We start from the raw sequence: 12,210 nt of genomic DNA, 5'->3' as shown, positions 1-12,210 counted from the left end.
TTATTTAAATATAATCTAAATTTGGCTTTATAATTTTTTGATTATAATAAGAATATCGTTTATGTAGAAATTTTAAAATACTACCATGGGAATAGTAATATATTTACGTTTATTAAGACTATATTTGTATTGAAAGTACTTAGTGTATTAAAATACATTTTACTTAATTGTTTAATATAAGATTAAAGTAATAAATGCAATTAATATGTAATTTCCTGATTCTAAACGTGTCTTAGAAATCAAAATAGTGCTTAATATTAATCATTCTGTAAAAATTCTCAAGTATGCCATTTCATTTCTATCTAACGAAATAAATTCAAATAATCAGATGAAAGATATAAATATACCATATCTAATTTTATACCAGGATTTTATCTATATGAAAAATTACGATTTATATTTAATTACAAAAATTACAAAAAAATTGTAATAATGTAAAAGATTATTGTTGTGATTAAACTGTGTCATTTCCTAAAACACTCTGTATTTTATAAGTTATTCAGAACTTATGCAATCCATATTCATAGGGGAATTTCCTATTATATTTTGGAACTAATAAGTTATTGTAGATGTTGATCTACCTCATTCTTGATATATCCCAGCTGGTACATATTACAACATATTTTCATAAATAACAAATTATGAAAGTATTGATATATAATACATAATATGTACCGAGGATAAGATATTAATCATAAACCTAGTATTTATGCAGAAATAATAATAAATTGTATATTATAAATTTAACGATAACCTTAATCTTAAAAGATGTCTTTATTTTAAGATTCAGGTGCAATTAATTATCTGAAATATACTTAACATCCTAATTTAAATATACGAATAACGAATAAGCACTCGGTATATGAATGCATGTACACACTAAAATAGAATGGCAACACAGTGTGCTTTAAATAGAATCAAGTTATCTACAAAATAAACTTGTTTTAAATCAAAAAAAAATTGTAAAATAAAATAGACAATAATATAAAAATATGTCATTATATATATTTTCCGCATTTCTTCCAATCAGAAGATTTTCAGATACAGAAGAATTGTTACCTATACGAAATGTGAAAACATTCTGTTTTCAAGCAAGTTTTTACTCGATGATCAATTTATTTTATTTTATTTTATTGGGGACTCAAATTTTTTTAAATACATATCTGTGAAACTACGGCGAGTGCCGCGACTATACTTTGCCTAGTTAATAGACCACAACTATACAGCTACGTCAGTGGTCACGGGAGGCGAGAACAAAGTCACATAAAGTGGCAGAAAAAGAACAAAGGATTTGACAAGGAGTAAATCTACTAGTTTCCTTATACTATGATATTACTTTAGTTTGTGCTAAATTAATTTTGAGACCTATTTTATTGCTAGCTGTATTCAGTTCGTTAATTTGTAGTTCTTCAGGACTATTGGCAATTAAGACTATATGTCATTAGCGAATCTTAGATGACTAATATATTCTCAATCTATTCTTAATCCTTTGTTGGTCCAGTCCAGTTGAGGCAAGATTTCTTCAAACTAGCTTTAAACCACCTATAACTACAAGATACTTCTAGTGTTGCAGGAAACAGCTTTGGGGATATCGCGTCTTCCTGTCGTACTCCCTTGCCAGTTGGGAACTCTGGGGTTGTTTTATATATAATTTTCTAGCTTTGGCTTCTTTGTATACAGGGTGGTCAGAACTGTATTCCGGAAACTTCCTCAGCATATTCTGCATATAAAAAATAAGTAAAAAAGTTTTTATAAATATGTTATAAAATGCTTAGTTTGGAAGATACAGGGTGTAAAAGTTTCATTTTTATTTCGATTTTTTTTAAATGATGTCTGAAGTAACGTCAAAATTGGAAATGGTCTAGGAGTTTTTAGACACGAGAACTTTGATTTTGATGTCAATATGACTCCTATTTGTAGGGGGCGCCACCTACATATATTTTAACAGTTTTGAAGAATAATAACTTTTTGTCCGTACCTGTATAAAACTACTGAGTGAAATAATATACATTTCCATTATTTTTTTACGTAAAAAATGTTATAGATAGTTATTTGACGGAAATGATAAATTTGAGAACTTTTTATTTTTTTTAATTAATCATAAATTTTTCTTCGAAAAAAATTATGATAAAACAGTTTCTGTTGAACTTTTCGTACAAAAACATTTCAAATTTATGATTTCGGTCTAATACCCAACTATTTTGTCAGCATGTTTAATTTATGTTAGTGATGACAGGTTATGATCATGGGTTATGATAATTTAGATTCCAAATATCTCGAGAACCATTACTCGGTAGCGATTTTTACCAAGAGACTTTTTTTGCTTAAAAAAAACGTCGTAAATGTATATTTTTTAACTCAGTAGGTTTATACAGGCACGGACGAAAAGTTATTACTCTTGGTGGTGCCCTCTACAAGTAGGAGTCATATTGATATCAAAATCAAATTTCTCATGTCAAAAAACTCCCAGACACCAAGTTTCCGAAATACACTTCGGACCACCCTGTATATTGGCGACAGTTTGGTTTGGTTAGGGCTTCTATTATTGTCTTAAGATATATTTAGTCGAAGGCCTTCTGAAAGTCTATAAAGCCTATGGCTAGTGGAAGTTCGTATTCTGAATTAGCTGAAGATATATGATGAATTCAGAAAGATAAGATATATCAATTTTTTTTTGAAAAATTTAATTTACTAAATATGGATTGTTTATATATTTTATTATTATTTGATGCATATTCGTAATATTTATGGTTCTAAATATATCTTTCACGGTCCAGATCTAATCTGCAAGCTTCATCATGAACGCGTCATCACTCGAAAACTCATTTAAAAAACGGTCCAAAATACTCAACAATTTAAATCTACCGGAATAAATGAATCCTAAACCAATAAAATGCTAATCCACGCGGTCTATATAAAGAACGTTACAACCAAACGTTCTTCAGACAACAAACCAGCGCCTTACGTGCACCAATCCATCGGTTGTCTCCATTTAGCTCCTTTTTTTAACTTTTTTTTATTCATTCATAAATCGCGTCAAAATGGTCCCATTGTTCACCATCTTTCTTTTAATCGTGTTGATAATCGTCATCTTGGTAACGTGCTTCGAGTTCTTTAAAAGCAGGGATGTTAAAGAAGAGGGGACGTTTCTGCAAGAACCACCAAGTCCCAGAAGGTTGCCCATCATCGGACATATGCACTTATTGGCTGGATACGAAGTGCCTTACCAAGCGTTTGCGGATCTTGGAAAGAAGTTCGGTAGTGTGTTCAAACTTCAGTTAGGGTCCGTTAAATGCGTTGTGGTTAATGAACAGAGAAACGTCAGGGAAGCTCTGGTCACCAAAGGACATCATTTCGATTACAGACCAAACTTCGAGCGATACCAAAGTCTGTTTTCTGGAAACAAAGAGAACTGTAAGTACTTGTTTAAGAAATCTTTAGTATCTTGTTACTAAAAATACAGCACAATTACATTATTTTGTTTCGCTTTATAGCTTTAGCTTTTTGTGATTGGTCAAGCACACAAAAAGTTCGAAGAGAAATGTTGAAAGCCTACACGTTTCCCAGAGCTTTTACCAACAAATATGTTGCTTTAGAACAAATTATCTCTAAAGAAACTCAACAGTTGATCGGAAATATTGAAGGAGAAGAAGGTTCTGTTCATTTGAAGCCAATATTGTTGAAGAAATGTGCTAATATTTTTCTGAAGCACTTTTGTACAGAGAGTTTCAATTCAAATGATGCTGAGTTCGAGAAGATGGTGGAAAATTTTGACGAAGTCTTTTATGAGGTGAATCAAGGTTACGCTGCAGATTTTCTACCATTTCTAATGCCATTTCATCAGAAGAAAATGCAGGTAAGGATATTTAAGATAGCCACAGTTTAACAGCATTTTTGTGTGTTATTTTTCATCTTGCTCTGTATATTTTTAATAAAAAAGCTTCTGAGTAGATAAAAATAAAAACCAAGAACAGTTGGTACACCTCTTATCTTTAAAAATTATGATGAACAAAGATAAATTAAAATATAATAATAAATTATTTGTATAAACACTTGAATATTATTTGTATAAACAAACTGAATTTACAAAAATAATTTTTAGTTAAGTAAAATAATAAGTAATTAAAATGATATTTTCTTTGCAGAAAATGAGTAAGGTGACGCACGAAATTCGAGAATTTATCACCAAGAAAGTGATCAAAGACAAATTCACTTCTTTCAACTGTGAGACTGAACCCAATGATTATTTAGAGAGTCTAATAAGGCACGTGAAATTGGAAAATCAGAAAGACAGTGAGTCACCTACATTGGATTGGGAAATGGCTTTATTTGCCTTGGAGGATATTATTGGTGAGTAAAAGCAACATTTTGTTCAAATCTACTTACTATCAACTTAGCCAAAGATGTCTGTAACTGGTTTTAAAAGTGTCTTTAAAATGTTGAAATTAAAAAAAAATATTTTAAAACAAACAATATACGTATAGCGTCATTTACACTGATCATCTGTCTATCATCGCTATCATTTTTTATGTCCTACGATTCTTTCATCAAAAGTTGATCGGAGATCAAATTGTTTTAGCCTTCACCTTTAGAGTAAACTTTGGATTAATCAAAAATTAGGGACAATCTACACTTAAGGCATGCCTTGGTTTTGTAGAGGTTAAACTTTATTCAGAACCTCGCAATTAGTGGAATAAATTACTTGTTTCAATTAGCGTAGAAGTTTGTTTCTCTAATTTGAATGTCAAAATTACCAAACTATTAACTTTTCCACTAATTATACTTCAAAATTTGAGTTTTCCGTGTTCTTGAGTTCTGCTTTAATCACTCAGCCTTATAAAATTATCTACCCCACATCAATATTAAAAATATTTATTGGGTTTTATTTATTACAGGAGGTCATTCAGCTGTAGGAAACTTCTTGATCAAATTATTCGGATTCTTAGTTGACGAGCCCGAAGTGCAGAAGAAAATTCAAACTGAAATTGATAGAACGGTGGGATCAGACAGATCTGTCACCATTTGTGACAGAAACAACATGCCATATACAGAAGGAGTTATATTTGAAGCCATCAGACTTATTGCTTCTCCCATAGTCCCCAGAGTAGCCAATCAGACAAGTTCAATTAATGGTAAGAATTTTATGAATACCTACTATTCAAAATAGAATGTAGATATAATCTTAATACAGGGTGGTTTAGAAAGAAGTGGAAAATAACAAACTTTATTTTTTAACTAATTTTAAATTTTATTAAGTTGTTTGACCCGCATTTTTTGATGATTTTCTTTTTTCAAAAATATCTAATTAATTTTTAGATTTATAAGAATTATATAGGGTGAGTCTTAAATATGTGCAAATATTTTTAGGGGTAATATATAATATTTCAATCCCAGAAACACGTACATGAGTTTATTTTCGCGAAAATAATTTCTTTTTCTCAATTAAATTTAGGATTTTTTTTTAATTCTTAGTTAAAAAAACGTAATATGGTAACATAGGTAGTAGGTTATATTTACAAGAAAGAAAACCTGGAAAAATCCAGTGGTTCTCAAAATTTAAGCCAACAGTAATTTTTTTTAATTTCAATGTAAAATATCTGGGTTATTTTGGATTTATTTGAAAAACGGCAATAGAAAATCGCTGTTTTCCGACAAAAGTGGCACAACTCAAAATTTATAAACTTTACAGTAGAGGCAATTGAAAATTTTTGAATCATGTTATGTTTTCTTACACAACCAGTTTTTAACTAATCTTGAGGATGGGGTTTGATAGTAAATAAGTATAGTTTTAAGTACATTTTTAATATTTGATCTATCTATTGCCTTTAAAAAGTTAAGTATTTAATATTAAAAAAAAAGAAGTGACTTTGTTTCTCGAAAATAAACCACAAATGACCGAAAAATCACAGTCACTTTTTGTTTTGCGATCCTTTACTCTGTAAAGCGGGTCTGAAATATGTATCACCATTTTATCACAAAATTGGCACTTTTTGGACTGGGACTTTTTTTCACAAAAAAGTATGATCCAACGTACACAAATGTCACGATGCAACCATGACGCACCTAAATTGGTACGGTCTTCCACGTTCATCATATTTCAATAATCAAAAGTGACAGTTGGTCCGGATGACACCTAGCGGTGAATTATTTAATTTTAAATTAGGATGGTTTTGCTGTTAAAAGGCGCTTTTTTATTACTATGGGTTAGAAAAACCCAAAGTCACAAAATTTTGAATTGTGCCACTTTTGTCGAAAAGCAACGAAATGTGTTTCTTTTATCGAGATATTTTTTACCATTCCTGAAAATATGTGCACTTATTTAAGACTCTCCCTGTTCCTTCTCTATATTTGGTTGAACCGTATTGAATTATTTTGGAATAAATGCATCCGCTACCACACAAAATGCAAAATATGCTCTAACAGTAGATTGTAGACTGCAGGTTGTATGAGTGAGAGAAAATTAATCATCGCGAAATCATAGATCTATTATTGTATCCCCCTTTCTTGAGTTATAACCTTAGGTGATAACTCATCATACACTCTCAAATGCAAAAGCCAGTATCTGAAACGATTTTACAGGGGTTAGTTCTTCATGTCCGATATCAGTCATACCAAAGTTTATGGCATGAATGGTTTTTGTCTCGGCGCACTCAGTGATGAAGTATTCTAGTGTTTTCTCATTTTCCCCACAGAATCTGCATCCTCCGTTGTTTCTCTTAATCTACTGAGGCGTTCCTCATGACGTGTATGAGTCGTCAGGAGACAGTGTCCTGTTAAAAATCCCGTGAACTTAAATGAAGAAGTCTTCAATTTTTTTTTTCGGTATTAAGCCCTGAAAATTTTTTTCGCGTATCTTGAGTCGTCTTAGTGAGAGTCTAAGCTCTTAAGACATTATTCAAGTAATTTATACACATTTCTTTGTTACAGGATACAAAATAGAGAAAGGCACGGTCTTATTCCTCAACAACTACGACCTGAGCATGTCCGAAAAGCTCTGGGACTCCCCGGACAAATTCCAACCAGAACGGTTCGTCAAAAACGAGAAATTCTTCAAACCAGAACACTTTCTTCCTTTCGGAGGCGGCAGGAGGAGCTGCATGGGGTACAAACTGGTACAGTTGGTCTCTTTCGGCGTTTTGAGCGCAATCATGCAACGTTTCAACATCAGAAAAGTACAAAACGAGAGCTACACAGTCCCTGTTGGGTCGCTGGCTTTGGGCAAGGACACATTCAAATTCAGATTCGAGAAAAGGTGAACTTCGGATGAAGGAGACATCTATGCCTGTTTTAGTATTTATTTTTGAAGCTTCTAAATATCAATTAATGGGTTTTTGTTACCAAATTGAGTAGCTAAGTGAAAAATTGTTCAACGTATTCATTCCTCATATGCTGAATGAAATCAGATCTAAGAGTAATTTACGAAACGTGGTACAATCCAATGAAAGAAGGTATAATTTTGACAAACAGCATCTGAAAATAAGGGAAATATCGTCTATAAGCAAAACACACAAATACAGTTATTCAATTTTTGACTATAGTTCATATCAAATAAACTTTTAGTCACGTGATTAAGCTTGACCGGCACAGCGTTGCCTACTTTTACATATTTTCTTTAAATCAAAATATTTTAGGAAACAAAAATAAATTAATTATAAATATATAAACAGTTATTATTTACATTAACAAAACTCACCTTCGTAACAGCACTTAAGGGACAAAAAGGGCTATTATATAATTACTATCGCTTTCTTGTTTAAAATATTCTAATAAAGCGATGAGTTTTTTGCGGCTTTTACCACTTCGCACTAAAAGAGGTTCTAAAAAGAACAATGTTCGACTACAAGGTCTGCTAGTAACACTATATTTAAACTAAAAACTGGTAATACAAAACTAAAGTGTCAAAACGAATCTTTACTACGAAAAAACACGTTTTCTGAGACTCAAGCTTGATTTTCATGCATCCGTTGTCCCACGATACGTTGATACGATATTAATTTTATTGGTAGAATTTAAAGACTTTGATTGGTTAGAAAATAACGCAGTTTTTAAATTTATTGCATTTTCATGCCTCTCTTTATCGGATATACGTTGGTGTCATTTCATATTTTCGTTTCCATAACGATTTTGCTATTTTACTTATATTTTTATTAAGGTTAGATTAAATTTGTCAAAAAAGTGTCAAAACGTCCGTTATCGTATGAACGGGTCCGTTGACGGGCTGAAGTAACATATTTACGGATGAAAAGTGGCGCGAAAACGCTATGACCAATCAGAGCACCGTCGGACCAACGTATCAACGTATAACGGATCCGTTGTCCGACGATACGTTGATACGATATTAATTTTATTGGTAGAATTTAAAGACTTTGATTGGTTAGAAAATGACGCATTTTTAAATTTATTGCATTTTCATGCCTCCGTTTATCGGATATACGTTGATGTTAATTTATATTTCCGTTTTCATAACGATTTTGCTATTTTACTTATATTTTTATTAAGGTTATATAAAATTTGTCAAAAATGTGTCAAAACATATGGTTTAACCTTAATAAAAATATAAGTAAAATAGATGGAAACGAAAATATAAAATGACACCAACGTATATCCGATAAACGGAGGCCTGAAAATGCAATAAATTTAAAAACTGCGTTATTTTCTAACCAATCAAAGTCTTTAAATTCTACCAATAAAATTAATATCGTATCAACGTATCGTCGGACAACGAATGCATGAAAATCAAGCTTAACGGATGCATGAAAATCAAGCTTTATAAGTTTCATTTTTAACTTATTTTTATAGTCATTGAGAATGCTGTTTAATTATTTTATCTACAACCGTTTAGTTACAACGTTTTTACATCACTATTTTTTTAGTATTTCAGTTACGTTATGAGATTCATAACACAACTAGTGGTGTTATGAATCTATAACACAACTAGTTTCTATAATAATGAAAAACAACTACGAACATCTAAATATATTAACTTTTCCGGCAATAATGATTCCGTGGCACGTACTGCGGCAAGGTCTACATCTGAAGGGAGACTTTCGGAATCGCTCATCGTAATTTTTAAAATGATTTTTCTGGGCAAAAAGTGCTCGCGTTTACTTGACAGGGCAAACTGGCTTCATAGATAAATGAAACAAGTTTAGATTGGAATGTGCACATAAGGACAATGTAAACACTATTTGGCGCTATTCTTGCAACGGTCGCGACCCAAAACTTTTGAAAATTTCGGAGCGGTTCGGCTTTTTCCGGAATTATATCGGCAAATATTGTTTATTCAAATTTATTATTATTTTCGTTTAATTTTATAAATAAAATACAGTGTGTTGCATACAAGAAACTTTATTTTATATAAGGACGCATGTATGAAATACCTATGAAACATTGGAAGCCGACGTTATGCCACGATTCACGATGGTTTGTGCGGTTCACACTTCACAGCACAGCTTTTTAAGTTTTTGATGCCACTTTTTCACAATTATCACCGGTTGGAGTAAATAAAACTTGAATTAAACTCACAAGATAGCAATAATTACTTTGAAAGTGGACGCTATAAACACTTTTCGGAATTTCTTTAATGAGAGCGGTTTAGATTTTGAAAGATTATTATGATTTTTGAAGATTCTGACTTTGACAAGAGAAAATTATTTCTGTTTTTGTTTGCCGTTGTTCTTAGCGACCGCTATAGCAGCGCCAGATCGCGTATAACGGTCGCGACCCAAAATAATTTCGCGACCTAAAATTTTTACGGGCTTTCCAATCTAAACTTGTTGTATTTATCTATGACTGACTTTTCAGAAAAAAATGTGACAAATGTCATAGTTAAAGGTGTTAAAGGTGAGCGACTAATAAACGAAAATTAAAGCAGCATTTTCTTATTTTTCGGTTGTAGATAAAACGTTGAACATGACACGTGCGTTTAAACATGATTACAACACTCGTGTGATAAGAACGACTCGGTCTACGACCTCGTCGTTCTAATCATTCTCACTCGTTGTTGTAATCATGTTTATAAACACACTTGTACTGTAAATAACTATTATAGTAATTGTTCTATAAAAATGAATTAAAACAGTATCAGTTTTTTTTTATTTGTACAATATCAGTTTATGGACTTGTGCTAAACTCGCCACTCGCCACTATTTTGCGAGTAGTGTCTTTTGCTTGTAGACAGACGATATATTCTAATTTTTAGTTACAATAATAGACAACTGTCATTGCTTCTCTTGATGGAGATACTACCACTTCCCATATAAGGATGCACACTGGTGTCCCATATAAGGATGCACACTACAAGCTTCTCGCAAACCAGAATCGGTACAAAGATGACTAAATTATAAAAAAGTGCGTGCCTTGCTTAAATTTACAAATCAAACATCGTGTATAGTCATACTTGTTCATGTTCATATCAGTAAATGAGAAATAATGTTGAACAAGCCTTTTTTCATATAGATACCTTTATATTAATTTATTTTAACTACAATTACTACCGTATTTAGGTGCTCCAAGACACCTAAAAGATCTATATATTTTTCAACTCGCCCCCGGGCTCTTAGCTAGAGAATATTTTGAAGTTTCAACAACCTGAATGTTTTGTCCATAGTTTTCATTTATACGATGTTCTATCTGCAGTACTTTTGAGAATTTAGTTTACCAAAGAAGTTTTTTTACGTAGGTACTTCTTGAAGCTTGATTGTATTGTATTTTACCAGTATTAAATTAAACGAGAAACAAACATGTAAATATTTAAGTAACCTTTCTCCAAAAAATATTGTATGTAGTAGAATTGTTGGAGATAGAGGAGATTAAGGACTGATTATTTTAACGATTGACGCTGTTAGATACCAGTTTGTATTTTAGATAACTTTTATATAATTTTATAATAAAATACTCGTTATTTTAAACATTGCTTTTATTTACAATAAATTTCTTTGAAAAATAACGCCAAATTGAAAATTTTTATACAAAAAATCTCCTTTCTATTTTAAATTTTAAAACAAGAAACATATCCTAAATCTTGTTTTACTTTTTACTTATTACGCACCCCGTATATGTATTCCAATCATTGTCATCTTTTTCATAATAATCCATAGCAACTATTGAATCAATAATTTGGTAATTTCAAGTCATCAAGTGTATTGACATTAGCGTCAATTAGTGTCAATATATAAGTATCGAAGAGTTTGACAAGAAAATATGAGGATTCCAGTACTTCTTTCTTATCGAAATATTCTAATAAACCAACTGAGGTATTCTTCCGATGGTACGAGATCAAAATTCCATAAGTAAGTAATGTAGACGATATTAAATAAGCCTTATCGATAGTTAAAAATTATTTATTCCTATATTTTGAATGTAATAATCTAAGTTTTGATAGATTTGTTTTTAATGGGCTCCAGATAAATCCTAATTTTCCAGATTCTAAAAAAATCTTTGAATAAAAAGATTAAAGACGGAGCATATCGAAAAACTTAGATTGAGCTATGATGGGGATTTACAATGGTCGTTATCAGTGCCGTTCTAATTTTATTCAAAACGTGTAAAAATATAATGTAGGGTAGGCTCAATAATTTATTTTATTTTAGGTTGTCAATAAATGTTAGTAAGTAGATATTAAAATTGTTATAAAAATATAAATTTCTAATAAAAATAGAAAAGTTATAATAATCATTTAGTAACACAAACATCAGATACGCTACTGAACAACGAAAGTTAAATTGGCGTATCTAAATTATTTTGACAAATAGTAAAAATATGATAATTAGTTTCTAGCATAGATAAAGGAAATAAAGTTAGATTGGAATGATCTTCAAAATATATAATTGCTTTGGGTCGCGACCATTGTACGCGATCTGGCGCTGCTATAGCGGTTGCTAAGAACAACCGCAAACAAAAACAGAAATAATTTTCTCTTGTCAAAGTCAGGATCTTCAAAAATTATAAATTCTTTCAAAATTTTAACCGCTCTCATTGAAAAAATACCGAAAAGTGTTTAAACCATCTATTTTAAAAGTAATTATTGCTATATATCGTGTGAGTTTAATTTAAATTTTATTTACTCAAACCCGTGATAATTGTGAAAAAGTGGCATGAAAAACTTAGAGCTGTGGTATGAACTGCAAAAACCATCGTGGATCGTGGTATAATGTCGGTATAATGTCCAATGTTTTATAGGTATTTCACATTTTTTAAGTTTCTTGTATG

The 12,210-nt window shown here is 31.1% G+C and overlaps 1 protein-coding gene across 1 annotated transcript; it reads left to right on the top strand.

The window, feature by feature from the left end:
• The first annotated feature begins 2,966 nt into the window (after positions 1-2,966).
• Positions 2,967-7,588, top strand: LOC115881618 (cytochrome P450 307a1-like). Its single transcript, XM_030899171.1, has 5 exons — positions 2,967-3,414; positions 3,495-3,856; positions 4,146-4,350; positions 4,896-5,132; positions 6,928-7,588. Exons 1-5 carry the CDS (start codon positions 3,042-3,044, stop codon positions 7,254-7,256), a joined length of 1,506 nt encoding a protein of 501 aa, XP_030755031.1. The 5' UTR covers positions 2,967-3,041; the 3' UTR covers positions 7,257-7,588.
• Positions 7,589-12,210: the final 4,622 nt, after the last annotated feature.

The sequence above is a fragment of the Sitophilus oryzae genome, unplaced genomic scaffold (genome assembly GCF_002938485.1).
Source record: "Sitophilus oryzae breed Bouriz unplaced genomic scaffold, Soryzae_2.0 scaffold_172_pilon_pilon, whole genome shotgun sequence".
NCBI lineage: Eukaryota > Metazoa > Arthropoda > Insecta > Coleoptera > Curculionidae > Sitophilus > Sitophilus oryzae.
Note: the sequence above shows the minus strand (reverse complement) of the source record. Positions and strands in the feature narration are given on the sequence as shown.

Bases quoted from the DNA above. Each gene is read 5' to 3' on its own strand.
- LOC115881618 (XM_030899171.1), top strand. From the start codon at position 3,042: ATGGTCCCATTGTTCACCATCTTTCTTTTAATCGTGTTGATAATCGTC. The intron at 4,351-4,895 runs GTGAGTAAAAGC...TATTTATTACAG, and splicing joins TGCCTTGGAGGATATTATTG to GAGGTCATTCAGCTGTAGGA. The intron at 5,133-6,927 runs GTAAGAATTTTA...TCTTTGTTACAG, and splicing joins TCAGACAAGTTCAATTAATG to GATACAAAATAGAGAAAGGC.